The following is a 25,826-nucleotide window of genomic DNA, read 5'->3' on the forward strand; positions in this document are numbered from 1 at the left end:
CTGCTCTAATTACGTTGGTAACCAGTTTCTAATAGCAATAAGGCACCTCGGGGGTTTGTGGTATTTGGCCAATAAACCACGGCTAAGGGCTGTGTCCAAGAACAGCCTTTAGCTGTGGTATATTGGCCATATACCACACCTCCTCTGGCCTTATTTCTTAATAAGATCATGTGTTGTTACTCAATAAAATGAAAGCATGAATAGATATACAATACGTTTGAGGTGTGTTTAACTCTTTAACTCCATATTAGGTCAAGACCCATGTATTTCCAAGCTAATCCTGCTTTTACTTGGAGAGAGACTGAGTGGAAAGAGCTCAGTGGGGAACACCATCTTGGGCAAGAGGGAATTTGAAACAGGGATAATGACAACTCACAGCTCCAAGAGGAAGGGCACTGTTGCAGGAAGACAGGTGACTGTGGTGGACACGCCTGGATGGTACGTGGGGCGCAGCACCCCTGGCAGCGTGGCACAGGAGCTGGGGCGAGCCCTGTCCCTCTGTTCCCTGGGGCCCCATGCCATCCTCCTGGTGGTCTCTGCCATAGGGGACTTCAGTCAGGGAGAATGGAGGGCCATGGAGGAGCATCTGAGGCAGATCCAGGCCCCTATCTGGCAGCGAGCTATAGTGCTCCTCACCCACGGAGCTGAGATACCAAGAGGAACCACCTCTGAGGAACACATCCGAGGGAAGGGCAAGAGTCTCTTGTGGCTTGTGGAGAGGTGTGGGAACAAGTTCCATGTTCTGGACAGCCATGCCAGGGACAAAGAGGTTAAGGTCCAATTGCTGTTGGAGAAAATTGATAGGATGGTTGAGATAAATAGGCGTCCAAGGGAAATACAGGAGAGGTTGTACACCCAGGTGAGAGAGAGCTTGAGGATGGGAGGAGGAAAACAAGGAGAGGACATGGAAATGCTTGTCATGCAAGACATGTGGACAAGGCAGAACCAGCAGGTCACATCAGTGGTACCCATAGGTAAGTGCTCTGCTCTCACAAGGCTCAATGATGAGCTGGGGTGTAAAATGTAATGTTTGTGGCAAAGGTTAAAGAATACCATTTCAAATAGAGAACATTAGGCTACTTAGTAGCATTGTATAACTGCACAGGCTATATTCAGATGTTTTTGTTTCTTTTTCTGACAGAGACATCTAAATGTAGGCCAGCTGCATTTGGCCTTGTGCTGCTGGGAAGAAGAGTTTCTGGGAAGAGTTCAGCAGGAAATACCATTCTTGGCAGAAGACAGTTTGTTAGTGGCAAAAGAACAGTCCATTGTGTGGTGGGACAGGGAGAGGTGGAAGGGAGGACAGTCACGGTGGTGGACACTCCCGGCTGGAGTCTATACGGTCTGTCCAACCCGAAGCAGGTCAGACTGGAGATGAGAGGCAGTGCATCCCTGTGCCCCTATGGGGCTGTTTGTACATTCCTCTTGGCCATACCTGTTGACTCCTTCACAGAGAAAGATAGGTGTGCTGTGGAGAAATACCTGAGTGTTTTGGGTGAGGGGGTATGGAGAAGCACCATGGTGCTTTTCACCTATGGTGATGAGTTAAGAGGCAGAACCATTGAGGAGCACATTGAGGAGACTGGAGAGCCCCTCCGTGGGCTGCTGGGGAAGTGTGGTCACAGGTACCACGTGTTAGATAACAATATTAAGGGCGACCTCACCCAGGTTATTGAGCTGCTGCAGATGGTGGAGCAGTTGTAGACACTGGATCATTCACCTCTGCGGAAAACACCCTGTTATATAAAATGTTTGAAATTATACATTGATGTTATTTGCGCTAAATTATTTAAAGTAAGTTCTTGTATGGCCTTATCTAAAACAATGTTTATGTTTCTCTGTATCCAGTCAAATAATTTAAAGGTCCTCTGCAGCCAAAAATGTGGTTTAATATATATTTCCACACCATGAGGTTGGAATAATACTGTGAAATTGTGAAAATTATGATAATGTCCTTTCAGTGAGTTGTTTGATAAGACCACCTGAAATTTCTGCCTGTTTTGGTGGGATATAGTTTTGGTCTTTCCATGGTGACATCACCATGCTGTAATTTGACATTCCTTGATTAGACTATATGTGAATGAAAACATAGATTATATTAATTAAATCATGATTGGCTTGATTTAAGTTACCAATGTTAGATGTAGACAATTCAGGAATACTTACTTTTTCCCTATTGATAAGAAATGATCATACTGTATTAAGACTGTATTACGTTTTTATTAATGTATTAAATACATTGGAAATGAAAAATAAGTAAACCAACACAAGCTTTACATTAATAAAATGTGTCGAGTAAATTGCCACAGTAGATTCTCTCTTGTAAACGAGGAAATAGCTACTATCAATTTCAACGGAATTGATAGTTCTCAAATAGTTAAATCTGTGTTTATACTGCTCAAACATTAGGTTTAATTTACACCAAACGTAATACCCACCAGAGGGCTAAATAGTCTTGAAAAATGTTGGCAGCAAACAGTGCAGTCAACATTGTTTTTCCTGTGTTTTGTATCACATTGTAGCTGATGAAACTAACACTGTAAAAGTAATACCTTTTTTGCACTATTGATTAGAGCCTGTAAGTAAGCATTTCACTGTAAGGTGTACACCTGTTGTATTCAGCGCACGTGACAAATAAACCTTGATTTGATTTGAAAATGTGATCACTGTTATTTCCTGATCATTGCGGTTGAAAATACAATCTACACAGGATTTTCTAATCAGCAGGTTTGCATGGGCGGGAGTTTCTGCTTTCCATAGTGACATCACCATGTGTTAAATTGGTTAATAGCGTACCACAGTATGAGGCATGATACTAACTAATAAGTAAATTTGCAGTACTACCCAGTACTGAAGGAAGTCCCGCCTTCACGAGAATCCCATGTGGCTTCGGCCTCAGGGATAAGTGACCCTAGTGGTGAATGTACCCTAAGATTTGAACTACGGTTTACGCTTATGATAATCCAGCCAATCTCAATTGATTGGATGTAATCGTCTCATTCAATTTAATAAGTTAAATTGTCGAACATACCTTTTCAGGTTCTTCCAAGTAAATGAGACATTTTAAACTTTTCCATATTAATCTAGATGAAGCAACACTTTCAGGTTAATTAAAGTTTACACAATGACTAAGTTGGATGACAGGTCAGAAGAACTTATTGAAGTCGCTGACCAAATTAATGATGAGAGAACTTAGATGAGGCAAATGGAAATATTGATTTCTAAGCAAGCGGAGGAAATCTCATCACTGAATCTCTCGTACTCACGACCTCTATCTGCAAACCATGACAGATAAGTATGAGACCGAAAGTAGCAAGTGCGACACTCACGTGTCCAAAATCAGTAGTCTAAGCGCTCAAGTAGACTCTGCAATGCAGCAGAATACCACCCTTAGGTACAATGTGGTGGAATTCCAGAACGGTCACGTGCTACAGCGTGACTACCCAACCAAGCAACCGGAGCCCGGTACTCAAAGGAGTGAAGACGATAGAAGATTTAAGACTTTGCCTCCCTCATGTGTCCCTCAGTCTTCTCCTCTTGGCCATTTGGCACTGAGCAATATGCGCCTCTTCGCCAACAAAGCCAAAGCTTGGCTTCTCCTCTTGGCCTTTCGGCCCCAATTTCCCCAAAGGATGAAGCCAACCCTCTCCACCCACTTGACGCGGAATGCCTTGACAAACTCGTCTAAAATTTCCCCACCTTTGACCCCATTCCAGGTCAGCCAAACGATACTGAGACGTTCCTAGTTGACATAGAGGACGTATTGGACATAACATTATATATTATATTATAAGATCTGATCTATTATCTTCTTGTTTTAATGATGTGTTATTACCTCGCGTCCAGTCTCATTCCAAACGTCGTAAATTGTTGTTATCTGCACGAACCCAGTCTTCACTAAGTCATCCATACATCAATTGTCTTAAAATAATTTATTTACTAAACTAAGTAATTCACAGAAAGCACACAAAACAGTATCATTACAAAGAAATGGTAGAGGAATGTGCCCTAGTGGGCTAAACCGGCATAGCGGCTTGTTAAACAAACAAGGGGGTTGGGGGCAGCGGAGAAGGCACAACAGAGTTGATAAATATTAACAATTGATATGCTAAGCCTTTGCACATGAACGCTCACTCATTCGGAAACAATTGCAATCAATATATATATTTACGCTCAGTGTGTCGTCGTGATCTTTGTTGGAGAGTTTCGTCCTCTCTCTCTCTCTCTTGGTTAGAATGGATCTTTCAATGCGACATTCATTAATGTCGTTATAGAATGGATGTTTCGCCGGTCTTCGCGTACAATGGTAACAAATTTCTAGCTGCAGACTAGTAATTAATATCAAAGACTTGTTATTATTCTGTCGGTATTGATAGTCTAAAAGTTTAACCATGTGGTATGGTTAAAGTTCAGTAGAGGGATGCATGGTCAAACCTATTGGCCAACTCGTAATGGAGTGGAGGCCTGGTCTAAAGAAAGAAATTCTGGGTGGGGGTTTTATGCTGAACATAGAAAAGCTGTCACATGACGCCTTGTCCAGTCTGTGTCCCTGGGGGCGTGCCGATGACTGAGTTAAGCTTTGTACAGAAATACAATTCTCTCACATTAACATCAGTACATAGCATCTCAACATATTCCAAATAGCTTTAATCTTATTAAATCATTTTATACAACCATTAGATGTAAGTCTCATCGCTGAGGCTAGTATATAAACCTTAGTATGGTAATATGGCCATATTGTCTCTAATGAGCTTCACAAAATTGTACCAAGCGGACCAGTTCATAGCTGGATTCTTCACCGATCTTTTATACCTTCTCCAGAACATAAATGTCGTTCGGTTCCCCAATTCTGTGAGGTGGAAGAATCCTTTGTTCTCTCCATGAAAACACCCTGACTCTTTATACTGGGGCCATGAGGCAGGACATTCTCCAATTTCACTCCAGTAGCGCTCACTTCACGAGCTCAGGGCATGCCCGGCCCAGCATTTGTAGGCTATTTGTGTGCTGCTATAGCCCCTTGCTTTAGCTACTGTCATTCAGTTTGTTAAATATTTTCATAAATAAACTGATAAAACACAAATCAACGTGACTAACAAAGATGAGGAGGAGCAAGACGGAGTGCGGTGATGTAGAATCCTTGTGGAATCTGAAGATACCTATCCCGAAAGCATGATGATGTACTTACTACATGTGCATGCTAACAGAAAGGAATGAGATGGGTAGCTAGCAAAGTGTGTCATTGTAACAGAGTAGTTATAAACAAAAAATCTGATATCCCAACAGGCTGTCTGACATATTACCTCTGAAGTAACTTTCCGTTTTGATAGGGTTATTTTGCCTAAAAACCTTTTTGGCCTACCAATATAAAAAATAGAAAAACTCTGCATCCCTGCCCAGCCTGGCAAGATTGGTCTGAAGGGTATTTAGCATCCCCAGTTGCTCTGCAAGCGCGGAGAAGGTATTCGCTGCTGCTGGCCTGCTCTCCAGGCACCATCGCATGAGCCTGAAGCCACAGACTGACCAAACTTGTGTTTCTAAAAATGAATTCAAAGGCACTAAGCCTAATACGCTACTGTTACTGTTTATTATCTGTCACTTTATTCCTAGTTATATGTACACATCTACCTCATTTACCTTGTACCCCTGCACATCGACTCGTTACTTTTACCCCTTGTATATAGTTATCGTCACTCATTGTGTATTTATTATTACGTGTTATTGCTTTTCTATTAATTCTCTATTTTCTCTCTGCATTGTTGGGAAGGGCCCGTAAGTAAGCATTTCACTGTTAGTCTTCACCTGTTGTTTATGAAGCATGTGACAAATAACATTTGATTTGATGACAACATCAGGCATCCACTGCAAGTGTACCCATTAGTCGACCAGTCAAATTTCCGGAGTTATAGGTTCCAAGCCTGTTCTATTCATTCTGATGTCTATGCCCGTGAGTTTACCGGAATGAATACACCCTGAGGTAGAGAATGGTGCTGTTCCAGGTGGTCCACATAGCAGTCACATTGCACACAGCCATCAATGTTACTGATGGCGTTCCACAACATCACACTGCCATCATTAGGCTGAAAGGTTTTGCCACCAGCTCCTCTTTGGTTGGTTTTTCAACCGGTGCGATGTTGGGAGCTAGGTCTGGTGTGTCAACTTCGGAGTCTGGATCTTTGCATGCGATCTGTTTATCTTCCCGCCGCTTAACAGCCTGCTGGACCAGTCGGGTTCTAAAGTTGAATGTCTTCTGTTCAGACACTCTTCTCTACCCAGTCTTTGGCCTGTTTGGATTACTCCACACAGCTTCTCGGATCTCCTGAAAGATGTGTAACTGAATAACAAAACAAAGATTTTAACGAGTCCTAATTAGTCTTTCCTTGCATCCTCCTGAAAAATTATTGGAGGAGGCATGAGTGAAGGAACATTGGGTCCCCTCTTTGAAAAGGGTGTGAAAAGGATACAAAAGATCCGAGACAGTATGGTTCATTGTTCTATTCTCATGTCTGTTGCACCACCCTTCTCCTTCTTCCATTCCCTCCCAGGCAGGTAGAAACAGAAAGAGTGATTGGTGATGTTGGCTGGTATAAAACAGAGAGTCAGTCATTACATGTCAATTCAGCTGATATTCTAAATGTTTTAATGTAAAGAATGTAAGGTTGGGTTAGTTTGTTGTCATGACAACTCATGCACCAGCTAGGGCCATAGCCATATATTTATCTATGTGTTTCTGGATAGGGCTGTGTCCTACTCGTGTACCTTAACTAGGGCAAGTCATTTTATGTAATCAATAGCACTACATAAAACTGATGCCTAGTAGAAAAGAATATACGTTATAATGAAAAAGAGAATTGCTTCACAAAGCTAAATAAACAAAGCAGTCAGTAGGAGAGGATAATGTTACCGTTAAAGTAGTAAATGTTAGCTAAGCTAAAAACACCACAAATTAGTTCAAGGAACGGCAAACAGATAGCGTTATAAATGACTTTGTGGTGACTAGCTACAGGTATTAACGTTAGCAACTTAGCTAGCTAGCAACATACTTTGAATGGCTGGAGCTTTTCCGTCTATGGCGGAAAGATGGTGGGAAACAAACCCGGTTTCAACCGGTACCCATTGTAATCAGTGGCCACAAAGTGATCACTGGACACGGTCAACAGCAGCTGGTGAATGACTTCAGGTGTCGTATCGACACCATAAGCACAAAACTCCATCGCGGTCAGGAAAAGAGCGAACATGTGTAGTGTATTTGTATCTGACCGGAACATTATTCCACCCCGGTACAATGCACTTCATTTTGGCCAACTTCACTCAGCTACTTGACTATTAATGTTATTCACTGTAATGTCTGCTTCCAACTCACACCCTCAAACATGTAGATCCCCTGAACGCAGCTCTCTTTCCAGCCCACTTTCCAGCTCACAATCTCAAACACCTAGATCCCCTAAACGCAGCTCACTCTCCAGATCCCAATCACCTGAATTCTAATCACCTGTTCACACACCTGTATGTCATTATCACACACTATTTATTTCAGTTCTTTGCACACCATCACTGTGAGGTATTGTTTGTTTTGTGACACATCTTTCAGAGCTCTGATTTTTCCGTTTATTTACTCCTCCCGTGTATGATAGTTTTTGCCTGCCTCACTAACGACGCCGTTTGCCTATTCCCTGCCTATTGTCTGATCTCCCGGACTACGTTACTAGCCCTTTCCCTGTCTGTACTGTTGCCCTTTTGGACCTGTGTATGATCTTGTGCCTGCCCCTGGACCCAGCTACCTGCCTCCTCCTGTGTCCTTTACAATAAACACCTGCTGCGCCTTGCTCTTGAAACCAGCTCTCTGTCTCCCCTCGTGTTCATTACATTCGCCTTACTTTACTTAAGCCTAGCTAGCTACCATCTCTTTATTTACTTCCTTTCGTTCTGATTTCCTTTCTTGAAGACCAATAGTAAGACTGTGTAATTATCCATTATTATAATTATTATTTAACCTTTATTTAACCTCCCTGGGCGACGTCCCACCCTAGTCAACAGCCAGTGGAATCACGTGGTGCGAAATACAAATACCTCAAGAATGCTATAACCAGCTTCTTACATTAGCATGTGATGTTCAGAACTAGCATACCCACCGAAAACTTCCGGTGAATTTACTAAATTACTCATGATAAACGTTCACAAAAAACATAACAATTATTTTAAGAATTATAGATACAGAACTCCTTTATGCAATTGCGGTGTCAGATTTTAAAATAGCTTTTCGGCGAAAGCACATTTTGCAATATTCTGAGTACATAGCTTGGCCATCACGGCTAGCTATTTTGACACCCACCAAGTTTGGGGCTCACTAAACTCAGAATTACTATTAGAAATATTGGATAACCTTTGCTGTTCTTCGTCAGAATGCACTCCCAGGACTTCTACTTCAACAACAAATGTTGTTTTGGTTCCAAATAATCCATAGTTATATTCAAATAGCTCCGTTTTGTTCGTGCGTTCAGGTCACTATCCGAAGGATGACGCGCGAGCGCATTTCATGACAAAAAATGTCAAAATATTCCATTACCGTACTTAGAAGCATGTCAAACGCTGTTTAAAATCAATTTGTATGCTATTTTTCTCGTAAAATAGCGATAATATTCCAACTGGGCAACGTTGTATTCATTCAAAGGCTTAAAGAAAAAAATGGAGAATTCTCGTGAAAGCGCATCTCAGTCTCACTGTCCCCAGGCTGACCACTTACAAACTCTCCTGCTGTTCTTCGCCCAGAGACAGCAGACACCCCATTCCACTTTCTGGCGGCTTTAGAGAGCCAATAGAAGCCTTGTCACGTTACAGCACAGATGCTGTATTTTCGATAGAGATGCAACAGAAGGACAACAAATTGTCAGACAGGGCACTTCCTGTATGGAATCTTCTCAGGTTTTGGCCTGCCATATGAGTTCTGTTATACTCACAGACACCATTCAAACAGTTTTAGAAACTTTAGAGGGTTTTCTATCCAAATCTACTACAAGAGTAGTAACCAGAATAAATCGGGTACGTTTTTTATCCGGCCGTGCAAATACTGCCCCCTAGCCCCAACAGGTTTTAACTAGGCAAGCCAGTTAAGAACACATTCTTATTTTACAATGATGGCCTACCCCGGCCAAACCCTCCCCTAACCCGGACGACGGTGGGCCAATTGTGCGCTGCCCTATGGGACTCCCGATCGGGGAGGGACCTTGGAACTTCTCCTCCAATGCGTTGAGAAAGAGGTAACAAAATATCCACAAGGAAGGACAATTGAGAAAGCGATTGTTACATATCAGAGGCATGTCTTTTCTACACAACATTTTTTTTTCATCTGAACATTGCCCAACGTTGTATAATATGGTGAAAAGGGATGCTGAAACTAGTGCTCCACATACAGCAAGTGGATAACACAAACACATACAGAACAATTATCAAAAAACAACTTTATTTAAATGACTTGCCAGCAGATGGAATTTGCTTGCGGTTCCTTTGCTTTACGATCTCTCTGGTCCATCTCTTTGTTACGTTCGTTGATTGAAGGATCGGACCAAGGTGCAGCGTGGTAAGCGTACATCATTCTTTATTAGATGAACACCGAATCAAAATAAAAAAATAATCCAAAACGAAAATGTAACATTCAGTAGGGCATTCAGCACAGTACCAAAAACAAGATCCCACAAACTAAAGGTGGGAAAAAGGCTGCCTAAGTATGATCCCCAATCAGAGACAACGATAGACAGCTGCCTCTGATTGGGAACCATACCCGGCCAACAAAGAAATAGAAAACATAGATTGCCCACCCTAGTTACACCCTGACCTAACCAAATAGAGAATAAAAGGGATCTCTAAGGTCAGGGCATGACACTCTTTAGGAGAATCTAACGTCCCTAAGACATTCTACTGCTTCAAAGTCTCTTTAGAGATGGACATCCCCTCCACATTTTTCTATACAGAATCAGAATGTACAGTAGCAGCCTCCAGTTCAGTGGGAACTGTAGACAGAGGAGAGGCTGTGGCCACACATTTTAGAACCACGAAGAAAAGTATCTACCGGATTACATACTATATGGAAGTCCTTTGCGCTTGCACAAAGTAGGTCTGTTTTTTATACTTTTTACATTAAACACCACAATCACTGATTCTGTAACAATGAATACACCGTTTTTAATGCAATTTAGGTAATTTCAGAATATCAGCATATTGATATAAAAATACAGACATCTAAATACTCAAACAATGGACCTAAAAACTGTCTGGGGTACTGACAAACAGCCAAGTAAGTGTTGTAAAAGGCCCAGGAGTATTTTTGGGTGAACTTCCCCTTGAACTAAGTATGGTTACTTGTTGGTGGCCCTTATGACTAAACTCAGCAAAACAAAGAAACGTCCCTTTTTCAGGACCCTGTCTTTCAAAGATAATTCCTCAAAATCCAAATAACTTCACAGAACTTCATTGTAAAGGGTTTAAACACTTTTTCCCATGCTTGTTCAATTCACCATAAACAATTAATGAACATGCACCTGTGGAACGGTCGTTAAGACACTAACACCTTACAGACGATAGGCAATTAAGGTCACAGTTATGAAAACTTAGGACACTAAAGAGGCCTTTCTACTGACTCTGAAAAACATTAAAAGAAAGATGCCCAGGGTCCCTGCTCATCTGCGTGAACGTGCCTTAGGCATGCTGCAAGGAGGCATGAGGACTGCAGATCTTGTTAGGGCAATAAATTGCAATGTCCGTACTGTGAGACGCCTAAGACAGTGCTACAGGGAGACAGGACGGACAGCTGATCGTCCTCGCAGTGGGAAACCACGTGTAACAACACCTGCACAGGATCAGTACATCACAAAATCACACCTGCGGGACAAGTACAGGATGGCAACAACAACTGCTCGAGTTACATCAGGAACGCACAATCCCTCCATCAGTGCTCAGACTGTCCGCAATAGGCTGAGAGAGGCTGGACTGAGGGCTTGTAGGCCTGTTGTAAGGCAGGTCCTCACCAGACATCACCGGCAACAACGTCGCCTATGGGCACAAACCCACCGTCGCTGGACCAGACAGGACTGGCAAAAAGTGTTCTTCACTGACGAGTCACGGTTTTGTCTCACCAGGGGTGATGGTCGGATTCACATTTATCGTTGAAGGAATGAGCATTACACTGAGGCCTGTACTCTGGAGCGGGATCGATTTGGAGGTGGAGGGTCCGTCATGGTCTGGGGCAGTGTGTCACAGCATCATCGGACTGAGCTTGTTGTCATTGCAGGCAATCTCAACGCTGTACGTTACAGGGAAGACATCCTCCTCCCTCATGTGGTACCCTTCCTGCAGGCTCATCCTGACATGACCCTCCAGCATGACAATGCCACCAGCCATACTGCTCGTTCTGTGCGTGATTTCCTGCAAGACAGGAATGTCAGTGTTCTGCCATGGCCAGCGAAGAGCCCGGACCTCAATCCCATTGAGCGCGTCTGGGACCTGTTGAATCGGAGGGTGAGGTCTAGGGCCATTCCCCCCAGAAATGTCCTGGAACTTGCAGGTGCCTTGGTGGAAGAGTGGGGTAACATCTCATGGCAAGAACTGGCAAATCTGGTGCAGTCCATGCGGAGGAGATGCACTGCAGTACTTAATGCAGCTGGTGGCCACACCAGATACTGACTTTTACTTTTGACCCCCCCCCCCCCCCCTTTGTTCAGGGACACATTATTCCATTTCTGTTAGTCACATGTCTGTGGAACTTGTTCAGTTTATGTCTCAGTTGGTGAATCTTGTTATGCTCATACAAATATTTACACATGTTAAGTTTTCTGAAAATAAACGCAGTTGACAGTGAGAGGACGTTTCTTTTTTTGCTGAGTTTAGCTGGTGCAATGGTCAGGTAACGTCAGATAGTCACACAGTTTTTACTTTGAAAACAGCTAGCACAGGTATCCTGTTGCAGCTCCTCAACATCTCTGTTCATTAATTCAATCTTGTGGACAACATAAGAAACATTTATTCATGCAGTTTAAATTATCCATCTTAGCTGTTTAAATTAGGATATTGATTGAATGAACCGTACACGGATCTGGGATAATGGAATAATTCGAAGATTGAAATAGGGCTCGCCAACTTGTCCTAACAAACAGAAATTGGTTACCTCTGGATTATTCAGCCATTCTTAAGGGAAATTTGTGGGGTTTGGGGATAAAGGCTTAGGATATCTTATACGTGTTGTTCTATGAGATGATATCAGACAGTTAACATGACCTTTATGAATGATGAAGCCTTTATGTGCTTGTTTAATTACATAAATGCTTCAAAATCCACAAAAGGTTACGTTAGCTGATGAATATTATCTCATAGGACAAAACTTAAGATCTCCTAAGCCTGTGTTTACTATATTTTCGGTGTTTATCCAAAAATCTTTTTAAAAAACATTTATTTCCCCATAGGCTTTGGCCAATGAGCCATGACTGAGTTCGTGCCTACAAAAATACACCATTACTATTGCTCTGCTAGGTTAATTAAACTGCCTTCTTCGTCAGCATGCAAGGCTAGCAAATGGGTGGTCATTTGATTAGTTGTTCAGCAGTCTTATGGCTTGGGGGTAAAAGCTGTTAAGGAGCCTTTTGGTCCTAGACTTGGCGCTCCGGTACCGCTTGCCATGTGGTAGCAGAAAGAAGAGTCTATGACTTGGGTGACTGGGGTCTTTGACAATTTTTTGGGCCTTCCTCTGACACTGCCTAGTATATAGGTCATGGATGTCAGGAAGCTTGGCCCCAGTGATGTAATGGGCCGTACACACTACCCTCTGTAGCGCCTTATGGTCAGATGCCGAGCAGTTGCCATACAAGGCGATGATGCAACCGGTCAGGATGCTCTTGATGGTGCAGCTGTAGAACTTTATCCCATTATCCCAGCCGAGAAATTGAGCAGTACAAGCGACGCCTTCCATCTCTGAATTGAGGAAATTATGCTGGCAGCACAAACATGATTGTTCGGAAGGTCTGGAGAAGAAGAGAGAAGTTTCTGTGTTTCTGGAAGAACAAAGACCTTGGGTAAAAAAAAACAATTTTAGCTTTTATATTTTGTATTATTTATAACAGCATTTCTTTTGAAGATTTACACAAATACTGTTATGTTAAAAACGATTATGTATATTAATTAATGAAACACACTTTATATGTTATTGGAATGACTCAATAGATTCTGTAGAATATAAATGATATCTTGTGCTGGGCAACTGGTTTAATACAGAGTGCTGGTGACTCCTTACTCCACCCACCCCATTCATTGCAATGCAATCCAATACACCGTATATATAAAATACATATGGCCATAGAGAAAAATACTTGACTACATGTTTCAGCTAGAGGGTGTGGAAATTATTCAGTAAGGTCTCTACTAACCAAATGTTTAGTTTTTTTAGGGGAACTGTGTTATAAATATCCAGCAGCACTCCGTACTCCGCCTATTCCATTGCACCCAATGCAATACACTATATATGAAATACAAATTGGGTTATAAAGAAAAAACTATTCTTTGTGCAGAGGTAAAAGTGGTGTTGGAAGTAGTCAGTAAGGTCTGTAGAATCTATATCTGGTGTCATTTCATGTGCACTACTTTTGACTAGGGCCCCTGGTGAGAGGATAAGAAAGGGGAGTAGAGGAGAAGATGGGAGGAGAGAGGAGAGGAATCATTTGTTTTGACATTACTCTTAAAGGTGATTTGGCCTTTTTTTATGCCCCTACTGTAACCACTCCCATTGCTTTTTAGCTAGTAGTGGCTAAAGTTAGCTGGAGTTTCTAGTATCTGTTTAAATAATAACTTGATTTCATCCCATCTACTGATAAGAATCAATGAATTAGAAATTCCTAATATCACCCTTAACCACAATACTGTAAGGCTGTCGGTCTGGTCCAGCCAGCATGGAACGTTGCAACGGAACAGGATTCGTCGAGGGCCGGCAAACCGTGCCAATATGTCCTCCAAACACCAGCTTCAAGGGCATTATCACTTTTATACAACGGGTTACCAACATACTTAAATAATTATTGAAACATTTTCATTAAAAACTTTATTTTGCTTAATTTACTCATAATATTTCATCCTTCCACAACATATAGTCCCGACACAAATCGAGGGTTGCTAGAGACGCTACCCAGTCGTTCAGTATTTCTGTTCTGGATCTATGGACTCGACCCAGTCGTTGGTTCTAAATGTTCCATTGCCATACTGGCTGGCAAAGTTCTTTATCTCTTGCTCGCTAGCTAGCCAACTACGGCTAACTTACAGTCACGTCAAAAAGTGCAGACAGAATAACAGCAAAGTAGCTGCATTTGCATTTGCATTTGTTTAAGCTGTTTTCTAGTGACATTTATTTGGATACATCCATAATAAGCTGATGAGGCGAAATTTCGCCTGGCATAGAAAATGTGCTCACTAGTCAGGACACTGTTGGTCAGAGGAGCTAGCCAGCAACACAGGTACAGTAACACAATCACTTCAAACTGAAGCAGGAAAGACTGCAAATTAGCTGCGTTTCGTTTGACCTTTTTTCAAGTGACATTTTTTTGTATATATCCATAAAAATGATGACAGTTGAATCATGATTTTGCTGGTGGCAACTTGTGGAATAGACACTGTTTTAACCAATCAGCATTCAGGATTACACCCACCAGTTGTATAAATTATATTATTCTACAGGAGAGGTGATGGAGCCTGAAGGTCTGGAGGGGAGATAGGAATAGGAGAGGAATGTGGAGAGGATGGGAGGAGAGAGGAAAATGAGGGAGAAGAGAGAGAACAGAGGGGAGGGGAGAGTATAGGAGTTTCTGCGTTTCTGGAAGAACAAGACAATGGAATGGAGTCCAAAGTCTGCCCCTGACCAGTCTACTATCTGGTCCATCTTCTCTTTAACAGTCTTTAATGACAGGCTCTAGTGGCCTAACCTCAGACCTCTTATAGTGTAAGGTTTCTTGTGTAAAAAGGTACTATAAGGGTGAAATGATCGTAGTGCAAAAGTATTTTCAAAGCGCAAAAAAATACTGTTAACCTCATAATAGTCTGGACATAGGGCTCTGGTCAAACGTAGTGCACTATATAGGGAATAGTGCCATTTGGGAGGCAGCCTGTGAATTCCTTTAGGTATCTTGTGTAAGATGGTACTTTGTGTACAGGTATGCAAAATATGTTGTTGGCTTGAGGATATGTTGCTTAAACACTCCTTAGTCTCCCATGAAAATGACATCAGATATAGATTTTACAGACCTTACTGAGTACTTCCAACCCCACTTTAACCTCAGCACAAATGATCGTTTTTTTATTTTTAACCAAATGATTTCCATATACTGCGTATTGCACATGTCAAACTCATTCCACGCAGGGCTGAGGGTCTTTGGGTTTTCACTCCTCCCTTGTACTTGATTGATGAATTAAGGTCGCTGGTTAGTAAGGAACTCCCCTCACCTGGTTGTCTAGGTCTAAATTGAGAGGAAAGACTAAAACCCAGCAGACACTAAGCCTTCCATGGAATGAGTTTGACACCCCCGGTGTATTGCATTGGGGGCAATGAAATAGGCGGATTACGAAGTGCTGCTGGATATTTAGACCACAGTCCCCCTAACAAAAATATATGGTTAGTAGAGACCCTAATAATAAGTACTTCCAACCCCTCTTTTATCTCTGAACAGTTTCTTTTTTACATCTAATTATTGTATACGAGTCTCAACATGTTTCTTTTATTTTTATATATTAGTCATTTTTTTCATGAATATTTATCATTGTTTTCATAAATTCCTTGTTGTATTTTCTTATTAGCACAATAAAAATGGCCACTGATTCATTGTAATAGCTTTTTAAATCTACATTGCAATGTTTTGAAATGAGGGCTTTTATTTTGAAGGTTTCCTCATTGAAAAACAGGAACGTCTCTGCACATTATTTTAATAGTAGCTGACCTTAAAACGCTCTGCTGCTATTATTTTGCATCTGCACCGTGAATGTTCTCTTCCTGCTTCCTCGCACTTTGACTTTGGGGCGGGTTAAAGCGAGTGTATCATGTTTATGTTAGCTTGGGGCACTGCATTTTTCCCGGGATTGTTCTTTATATCCAGGAAAGTGCTTAAATCAGCTTTCAAAAGTTGGAATGATGCAGATGTGTTTGTGATCAGCGAAAGGTAGGCTTTATTACATTAATATTTACATATGCATAACCTAGCTAGTTGTTGTCCTTGAATGACTTCACTAGTAAGTGACAACAGGTATTTCAGTGAGCAGATGTCTAGTTATATCAAAACAACTCCGGAGATCAATCTATCAGAACTGAACCACAACCTGGATTTACAGGAGACATTGAATTTGGCGATTCTCCTTTAAACCCAGGCGCCATCCAACTTGCAAATCACGAGCGTTCGGTACTTACCAAATAATGTAGATTCGTTGAGCAACTATCGTCATTACAGCAGAAACGGCCGATGGACTTCCAAAAAAGGTTTAAGTAAAAAGTTACGTGTAACCGAAAAAATGCCTTATCTGAAAATAATATATTGTTTAGGACCAAGTGTGGATGGGCCAAATACCTCTTCTGTACCTCATGCAATATTTGTAATATAATTTAAATACACAAAATATAGCCTATCTAGAAATATACAATCACTAAAACGTAGCCTATATTGTCTACTTAACCCTTTAACTGGCACCCAATAAATACAAATGTGTTTATTTTAAATTAATATCAGAACAAATGAAAAACCAATTGTGTGCACTTTCATAGCCTCATCATATATCCCATTTCTTTGCAAGGTTGGTGTCCTCCATCCATGCCACTCTGGCTACTATTGCTGGGTTCATTATTGCTACTGCCTCCAGTGATGTGATGTCTGACAGGTAAGAATGAATATTTTGATTATTGCCATCAAACCAGCAATCATAACTTGTAGTGATTGAGTCATCTCCTCCCCTCTCCTCTGAGTGAGACTTGTACCAGTGATACTTTTGTCGGCTGAATGATACAAGACTGACCTGTACAAGTGCCCATCACTAGAGTAATCTCTAGAGATCCAAACTTCTCCCCTACTGCAGGTTGCAGAACATCTTAACACTGTGGTCAACTTACACAACCATTCCCAATGATCATATTCTCATTATCAGCAGGGGTTTGCTGTGTTTATTTCCTTAGTGACTGAAACTGTATCTCAAATATTCATAGTACTCTATACATGATCATCTCATACCAAACACTCTATTCACATCACAGGGCACAGGTTATAGATTAGAATAGGTAGGCTTCTAAGTGCACTGTGCAGTAGTATCAGTATTATATAGCCTTATAAGCCTACAAATATCTGACTAGTCAGTTGGCATTGATGATCAGTTTATGATATAGTTTGTCATCGCTCAAGAATTCTACTTTATAATTAGGGCCCTGCGTTTTGGTTAATCATGTCACATGACCTCGATTTTCCAGCCTTTTCCTGAAATGAGAATTACACCAAAAATGAAAGCAATTGTCTGAGGATGGTTCTGGACCATCTGACATAAAAGGGGACCGTTTGTTGAAAAAGCTTTAAAGGTCATGAACAGTCAATCATGTTTTCATGAAATTTGATGAAAACAGATCAAAGTATGAAAAATTACTGTTGCTTCTACAATAATAAAATTTGATCATAAAGTTACTGGTCGGTCCCCTATCGTGTGTCATAAGTACCGACTTGTAACCAACATCAAAGAAGACTTGTTTGCAGGTTTATATAGTGAGATGGCTACTCTACTGGTGCCAAAATTTGACTGTAGGGTCTCAGCAAATATAATTAAAAGTTGACCCTATTAATCTATGGCAAAGATACTTATATTTCCCCTTTCATCTGTGTCTGGGGTTAGCTATTTATTGGCTAGCTAGGTCTTCAGCCAGCATGGAACAAAAGGGGGAGGGGTTGTTCAAAACTCCAACACAGTTGTCAAGTCAACACCTGTCAGTGCTGCTGTGAACCGCCTCACAAGAGACATGCCAAATGGAAGACGTCAAAAAAAATGTATACATCATTGACGCAATTTCAGTGTTTGAGTTGCTTTGTGTATCACCAAATTTGCTTGATGATTTTACTGCAACACATCCAAGTTGCTTGAGATGGGTGTTTCAAAGAGCTGTCACTCAAGGCGAGCTCATGAATATATGCTGCCCGCCCACTCAGCCTGTCTTCAAACTTCCTGGTAGTTAACCATGAGAGGAATAATGACTTTTTCTCAAATGTTGAGCATTTCTATCCAAAGCAAATATTTAATGGGTGATTATTTTAGTCACTCAAAAGGTTATTTTACATGCGAATCAGAATGACTGTTTGGGACCTTTTTTTAAATAAATGTTCAAATCCAGGTCATGTGACATGATTAACCAAAACACAGGGACCTATTTATAATACTTTACTAAAAGCTCCAAAGTTGCATTTGGTGGAGGAAGAGGATTCTGTGATTTCTATAAGGATGAAGTCACATTTCTATTTGTTTCGCACAACACTCGATTTTTTGTTGTAAGTGCTTACTTTCGTCATGATCCTAATGTACCGGTGTCACCATCTTCTTTAGGCACAGACTGACCAATGAATTTGTGTGGTTTGGCGCTCCTTACATGGCGTTTGATATTTACGCCATGTATCTGAGTAACTACCACAGTCAAAAGGTAAAAGGGCACGAGGCGTACAGAAATCACTCCCTCCTTACCATCAAGCTGTTCCTCCTCCGGCATCCCCTGCTGGTAGTCCATCACATGGTCCTCCTCACGGTCTTCATGCCCACCATTCTGGTGAGGAAGGAACACAAACATTACTGGACCGTAACGTTAGGTCTGATGTGTTACAACGGGAGTTGAAATTTGTCATTATAAACTCATTTGTTCGAGCCTTGAATGCTGATTGGCTGACAGCCGTGGTATATCAGACCGTATACCACGGGTATGACATTTATTTATACTGCTCTAATTACGTTGTTAACCAACTTATAATAAGGCACCTCGGGGGTTTGTGGTATATGGCCAATATACAACGGCTAAGGGCTGGATACTCAGCGTTGCGTTGTGCTTAAGAACAGCCCTTAGCCGTGGTATATTGGCCATATACCACACCCCCTCAGGCTTTATTGCTTAACAATAGTCCAGTTTCTGTTATTGAGAATCTGCCGTGTCATCCTCAAAAGCTGGCTGTGCTCATTTCTCAGTAAGTTAGTGTTTAATATTCATATAGGGCTGTTTTTTTCTCAGTTCCTCAGGACTGGTCTAGGTGGAGACTTCTTCATTGGCTGTTTCTTCATGGCAGAATTCAGCACTCCCTTTGTCTCGTTAGGAAAGGTTCTGATCCAGGTAAAGCCACACCCAGATTCATAAACCCCTTTGTTTTTGGTTGTGCTTTAGGAAGTCTGAGCATAGTATTAAGTGTACTGTAACTCGCCGTACAATTAGTAAACGTTCCCTATATTTTCCTCTCTAGTTGGGACTTGAGGAGTCATGGCTTCACAGAGTCAACGGTGTGATGGTTCTGCTGAGTTTCTTCACCTGCCGTGTCCTGCTCTTCCCCTACATGTACTGGGTGTATGGTCAGCAGTACACCATTCCCTTCCACAAAGTGCCTTTCCATCTACCGCTCCACTGCAACTTAGCCAACCTATCCATACTGGCACCTCAGATCTACTGGTTTGTGCTGCTGTGTCACAAGGCCTATCGCCTCTACCTGCGTCAGACTACGTCAAAGGGTCAACTTGCTCACAAAGATGGCTCAAAAACAGATTAGAGTTGCCATCTAATTCTATGGTTAGCAACATGTAATGTCAATTATGCGTCTTTTGCTGCTGGTCTTCCATGCCATGAGTTGGCAGTTATTTCAATCCTTCCCTCTGAAGGAACGGTCTGTGTGGAATTTAGGACCTGCAACTGCCTATCAATACAAAATGACCGGTATTTATCAAAATTCTCAGGGGTCAGTGTGTTATACTGTCTGTACTACTACAGACGCAGCTCGCAGGAAATATTTAGTGATTTATCAGGATAACTTTCCATCTGCAAATTATTGTTAAAAGTTAACTTGAATATTTGTTAAAGATTGCACAAGAAAATACAGATTTGACATAGAAAAATTAAGTAGAGGTGAAGCACTGAAAGACCAAGCTTTTGTCAAGTTGTAACCTGGTCTTGTGTCCTAGTGTGGATGATCAAAGTTTTTCAATAGGTGAGTTTTGATTAATAAACCATTGAAAGACATGCAATAAGTCCGTATTTTGTTGTTGTTTTTTAATTCAAAATAATTGTATTTTCAACACACAGTCAGAACACATTTTTATTTGAGGCTGGGAACAATAAACTCTCATTCAAGTGCTGTCTGAAAAAAGTACATCAACCTGAAGATGACAGCTGAGCAATTTTCTGATGCAACACGGCCTTCATCTCGGCGCTCTCCAGGTTGTCTGTGATGGTGGTGAAGAAGTGGCGAGTGTTCTCGGTCTCCAGGTGGGAGCTGCTGCTGGGGTGTGCGGCCAGCACTGCCTCGTAGTGGGTCAGGATCTCCAGGGCACACAGGAACAGAGACTCGCACTGCCCGCCGGGCATCATCACCTGAACGTGCTGAACATGGCAGAAGAGCTGGCTCAGTACAAACAGCACCTCCTGGCTGGCGGTGGTGGTAGCTAACCTCTCTTCCTTTGGGTCTTTGGGTGAGGTGTTGGAGGAAGACGGCGACAGCTTTCCCCTCAGGGAGTCTATGAGCTCCCTTGTGGCGCTGGCGTACAGCCGCCCCACGTGGGCCCAGCCCTGGCAGGGCAGCCAGTCCTTGCAGCTGGAGCCGCAGAGCAGCTGGAGGACACGCAGCAGTAGCACGGACAGACGCAGCTCGCAGGAGAAGGCCCGCAGGTCCAGCAGGGGGAGAAAGTCCACATACTCCAGAGAGTAAGGCACGTGGAGCCGGCCTGAGCGGAGCAGCTCTCGCATGGCTCTCAGCAGCCTGCCCCACTCGGCGACGGTGCACCAGGGTAGGGTCTGTGTCACGGCCACCAGCAGGCCTTTGCTGAACATGTTGACGTCGTCGGGCCGGTGCTGGTCCAGAGCCAGAGAGGTCAGCATGGTGTCCTGAACCTCGTCAGAGAGAGCGCAGCACTCCATCCACGCCAGCAGTCCTGTGCCCTGCCCATACTGGGCCAACTTTAGGCCAGACCACTCCTGCTCCGGCAGCTCGCACACAGCCAACAATGAGGACGGCACCTCGTTTTTGAAGTGATCTCCCCACACTACCTTCAGATGGAAGCGAACAGTCCAGTCCAGGGCCTCCACTTTATTGTAGAGCCAGAAGAGGGCTCTGGACCAGGTGTTGGGGGCTGAGGCCACCTCCCGTCCCACCACCTTGCCCAGTGCAGTGAGCACAGTGACAAGCATCTCCTTGGACTCCATGGATAAGTGACGGGGTGCGCCCTCTACAGGAAGCTCCCAGCACCTGCAGCCCTCGTTCAGAATCTGGCAGAGGACGTAGAGGAGGGGGAACGGGGAGCAGTTCATGACCCAGTGTGGAGATGGATCCTGGGATTCCAGAGAAAAGGCAGAGTGGAGCAAACGCAGGCACAGCTCCAGGCTGCAGGTGCTATAGCCAGAGGAGGGGGAGAGGTGAGGCAGGACGAAGGCACACACAACCTCTTCAGGGTGCAGGAAACTCTGGCCCCTCTCTGAGCTCTCCGAAATGCTCGGCTGCATAAGTGCAACCAGGAAGTGCAGGAACTGGTCCTCCTCCTTAGCCGAGGACAGTTTAGTCATGGCAGTATCTTGAAGACAACTGCACAGTAAGCTCCCCGCAGAGCTGCCTGTCCCCTCTGTGCAACCGGGGTCACCGCCCCTCAGCCCTGAGAGCTGCTGGAGTATCTTGGAGAGGAGGCTGTGGGCCCCATGGTTCACCACCGCCAGATGGCAGCACCGACGCAGGGTGGCCTCGGGGTTCTGAAAGGCCACACGGGCTATGGCGGCCACGGCCAAGCTGAGGTTGTTCTGCACCGCTCCCCCCTGGATGATGCAGTTTAACGTCATGTTGAGCTCCTCACTAAAGCCCTCCGTCACAGCCAGGGGCAGAGAGCCCTGGAGACCCCTCTTGGAGCAGGTTAACATTTCCGCTAATGTTGTGTTTTTCTCAGGTAAGGGGAGCTCTGCGAAAATGTTCACAATAATGTCCTTCAGCTTTCTGCAGTGCTCTACTTCACTATCCATTTGGCACTTTGCAATGAGAGTGGAGACTAATTTCATGACAATATCCTTTCGCTGGAATGCGTTTTTGTTTTTCTCCAGACAGCTGATCCACTCCTCCATGCTCAGGGACCAGCTCAGTTCAGTGGCAAATAGCATAGTGAAATCTTGGAAGCCCTCCAAGCGGTGGTTAATGATGGCTACGGCAATGTGGGCCATTTCCCCAGCGTTGCTCTCTGTGTCGGGGAAGGACAGTGAGACTAACAAGCCTCTCAAAGTGCTATGCACATTGTTCAGTGTCTGCTGCTCACCCTCATCCATGGTCTCAGACATGGACCGTTCCTCTAGGGACTCAAGCACTCTGGCCAGACTGTTCTTCAAACGGCGTGTCAAGTCACTGGGGTCCCCGCTGTCGGTCATCTCCAGCAGCCCTCTCTTCTCCCAGGTCTGAGTGAGCTGTGAGACGGTCTGCAGGGCTTGCATTAGTGTCATTCCACAGGGTTTAAACTGAGAGGGTGTGTGGGCTGCCTTCAGGTCACATTGGGCCTCGCTTATCACCTGGACCAGGTCAAACTTCTCTATCCCAGCATGCCTCTTTCTGACAGTCACTGCACTGGTCAGGCTCTGAAGTTGCACCTCAGCTGGGAGGATGATAGCTTGGTCTATCAGATGTGAGGTGTACAGGGAGTCGAGGCAGTTGGATAGGGCACGGTAGCAAAGGTCAGAGGTGCTCAGATGCCCTTTCATCTCCTCCAGAGCATGAAAAAGAATGGACAGCACATCAGTGGTGGACGATGGTGATGTTGGGGTGTCTGGGTCTGACTTGAACCTCTTGGCAGCCTGAGGTGAAAGGCCGGTGGTGTAGGTGAGGCTGGTCCACCGGTTAGTAAAGACCTTATCTAGGTCATCCTCCTCTTGCCTTCCCCCCCTGCCCTTCCACAGCTCCCACCACACCTCCAGCAGGACACGGACATCCTCCTCAGTGCTGTTTCGGGTAACGTGTTGAACTAGCTTCTCTAGCTCTGCACTCAGGTGGGCCGATGGGAGGCAAAGCAGCAGCTGGGCGTAGATCTGAGAGAAGCCTGTCAACTTGACCAGCTCAAACATCACTGTTCGGTTAATGTCAGGTAGGCTGTTCTGCAGAGAGAAGAATGGATTCTCCCTCCAGCCGATTTCCATGTCCTCTTCGCTCTCCCTCCCCAGTAATTTGCTCCATAAGATGCAGATGATTTTCTTCTTCCAGCGGACACTGCTCAGACGGCTACCTCGCTCCTGCCCACAGATTTCTCTGACAGCCTGTAGAATTGGGTGGCCAACCTTACTCCAGTCCTCCTTCTGTAGGGCACTGAGTGACGCTGGCTGGCACAGCCTGTTGGCCAACAGAAAGCCTCCCTGGAGAACGGCAGTCTTCTCACAGCTCAGCCAGGAATCTGAAAGCACAAGCAGAACAGTGAGAACGAATGAACACACGAGTAGACTAGAGAGTAGTTAGTTCAGTACAGAAACCAGAGCCAAGGGAAAATCCATTTGAATTTAAACACTTTGACAGCATCCCTTTTGTTTAAAAAAAATTGCATACTTGTAACCTAATGCCAAAACATTCCAGAGATAAAGGAGCTCAACGTTTACCCATTTTTCATACCCCACTATACCATGTGACATCCATGTCTTCAGCACCGGAAAATATAAATGATATCAAACTCAACCGTTTAAAAGCTTACAAAGACGGTTGCAAGCTTCAGTTGAGACATGTTCTTGGATACAGGGTGGGTGTAATATCAATCATAGAAATAGAATGGACCTATTCTTCAGACCATTGAAATTTAGCTGGTACGCCATTGAAATTTGACCTTCAACTTACCACCACAAAGATGTACGCTGATCTGCACAGATTCAAATGTCAACTGAAAGGTGCCACACCTATAATGTCTCCCCCATGTGGAAGCTAGGTGAATTGCAACGGCACTAGGCTGCATTGAAAACAAAATCTCCCCCTCCACCGCATCCCATTTCCCCATAACATGGAAGAGACTTGCGCTTGAGCCTTTTACTTTAGGTTTTGGTCCACCAGTTTCAAACAGATGTAGAAACAATATTTTTCTATTTGAGATTTCAGTGATTTCGATGGTACAATGATTCCCTACACTATTCAGTGCTTGTTTTTTGTAATTGAGCGACAGTGTAGAACTTTAGCAACCAAGAAATGACAGAGCGAATTCTACATTGGCCACTTGACTCGATTTCCACTAGATAACACAGCCACAAAGTCACTCTCAACCAGCTTCATGAGGCAGTTACCTGGAATACATTTCAATTAACAGGTGTGCCTTGTTAAGTTCATTTGTGGAATTTCTTTCCTTCTTAATGCATTTGAGCCAATCAGTTGTTGTGACAAGGTTGAGTTGGTATACAGAAGCTAGCCCTATTTGGTAAAAGACCAAGTCCATAATATGGCAAGAACAGCTCAAATAAGCAAAGAGAAATGACAGTACATCATTACTTTAAGACATGAAAGTCGGTCAATCCAGAACATATCAAGAAAGTTTCTTTAAGTGCAGTTGCACCCGGGCTTGAACCTGATCTAACGTCTCTGGAGAGACCTGAAAATAGCTGTGCAGCGATGCTCCCCATCCAACCTGACAGAGCGTAAGAGGACTGCAGAGAAGACTGGGAGAAACTCCCCAAATACAGGTCTGCCAAGCTTGTAGCGTCATACCCAAGAAGACTCAAGGCTGTAATCGCTGCCAAAGGTGCTTCAACAAAGTACTGAGTAAAGTGTCTGAATACTTACGTGAATGTGATATTTCAGTTTCTTATTTGTAATACATTTGCAAACATTTTGATAAGGCTATTTTTGCTTTGTCATTATGGGGTATTGTGTATAGATAAGAGATAAGAGAATTTTATAAGGCTGTAACAATTTTTGTTAAGTCAACGGTCTTAATACTTTCCAAGTACACTGTATGTCTCATGGTATAGTTGGGTATGCAAAATCGGTCAACTTTGAGCACATTTATCTATAATGTTTAGCCATTCGGGTCCAAAAAGTCACAAATATGTATGAAAGGTTTAGTTCAAATCAAAAGGTGTCCTGTCAAAGTGATTCAAGTGGTTTTACCCCAACACATCGATACATTTCACTACACGTACTACTGACAGAAAATAATGTATATTCAGTGTCAGCTCGCTAGTTATGCAAATGAATACAGCTAACATGTTTATAGCTATAAACAAAGCACATGCATTCAACTGAAATCTCATAGCAACCTTGAGTCATCATTGTGTTCGGGTGAGGCGCAGTTCAGTCTTCAATGTGCGTCTGTTCATCCACGCTGCACCCAACAGCACGCCAAGCCAACTACAACGAAGAGCACGTGCACACTTTTCTTCAATTAATTATACTGATTTACAATAAAATGAGACAAGTACGTGAATCATTTAAATATATACTTACTTTCCAATGCGATATTACAAGAAGCCAATAAAATAAACGTGTTGAACTTCTTCGATCATTCAAAACAACTCGTCGTACGTCCGCGTCACGTGGTCGGGATGTGTTTTCATTGAAGAGCGACGAAATGTATTTTCATGACTTTACAGCGCCGCTCATGGTATGGATGTATAGGGG

At 43.2% G+C, this 25,826-nt stretch overlaps 3 protein-coding genes across 9 annotated transcripts in view; 2 read left to right on the top strand and 1 right to left on the bottom strand.

The window, feature by feature from the left end:
- Window positions 1-2,663, top strand: part of LOC106580775 (ubiquitin carboxyl-terminal hydrolase 2) — a 46,507-nt gene extending 43,844 nt beyond the window's left edge. For all 5 annotated transcript variants that reach the window (XM_014162177.3, XM_014162175.3, XM_014162176.3 and 2 more), the window contains 2 exons: window positions 252-974; window positions 1,142-2,663. The gene's annotated coding sequence lies outside the window, so the exon portion shown is untranslated. The remainder of the gene's footprint in view (window positions 1-251; window positions 975-1,141) is intronic.
- Window positions 2,664-15,970: 13,307 nt separating this feature from the next.
- On the top strand, window positions 15,971-20,250 carry LOC106580778 (TLC domain-containing protein 3A). The gene is made up of 5 exons (XM_014162183.3): window positions 15,971-16,175; window positions 16,801-16,884; window positions 18,580-18,796; window positions 19,250-19,348; window positions 19,476-20,250. Exons 1-5 carry the CDS (start codon window positions 16,057-16,059, stop codon window positions 19,773-19,775), a joined length of 819 nt encoding a protein of 272 aa, XP_014017658.1. The 5' UTR covers window positions 15,971-16,056; the 3' UTR covers window positions 19,776-20,250.
- A 50-nt stretch (window positions 20,251-20,300) lies between these two features.
- LOC106580777 (gem-associated protein 4) lies at window positions 20,301-25,745 on the bottom strand. Of its 3 annotated transcripts, none has more exons than XM_014162182.3 (3): window positions 25,653-25,745; window positions 25,466-25,556; window positions 20,301-23,628 (listed from the first exon to the last, which is right to left on the bottom strand). In XM_014162182.3, exons 2-3 carry the CDS (start codon window positions 25,476-25,478, stop codon window positions 20,375-20,377), a joined length of 3,267 nt encoding a protein of 1,088 aa, XP_014017657.1. In that variant the 5' UTR covers window positions 25,479-25,556; window positions 25,653-25,745; the 3' UTR covers window positions 20,301-20,374. The 3 variants fall into 3 exon arrangements, with proteins under 3 accessions (XP_014017657.1, XP_014017656.1, XP_082822634.1); XM_014162181.3 differs by having other exon boundaries at window positions 25,466-25,579; window positions 25,653-25,743; XM_082966508.1 differs by having other exon boundaries at window positions 25,466-25,705.
- Window positions 25,746-25,826: the final 81 nt, after the last annotated feature.

The sequence above is a fragment of the Salmo salar genome, chromosome 20, assembly GCF_965601325.2.
Source record: "Salmo salar chromosome 20, fSalSal1, whole genome shotgun sequence".
In the NCBI taxonomy this organism is placed as follows: Eukaryota; Metazoa; Chordata; class Actinopteri; order Salmoniformes; family Salmonidae; genus Salmo; species Salmo salar.

Excerpts from the sequence above, each read along its gene's own strand:
- LOC106580778 (XM_014162183.3), top strand. The coding sequence starts at position 16,057 with ATGTTTATGTTAGCTTGGGGCACTGCATTTTTCCCGGGATTGTTCTTT. Across the intron at positions 16,176-16,800 it reads GTGTTTGTGATCAGCGAAAG|GTTGGTGTCCTCCATCCATG; the intron begins GTAGGCTTTATT and ends TTTCTTTGCAAG. Across the intron at positions 16,885-18,579 it reads AGTGATGTGATGTCTGACAG|GCACAGACTGACCAATGAAT; the intron begins GTAAGAATGAAT and ends CATCTTCTTTAG.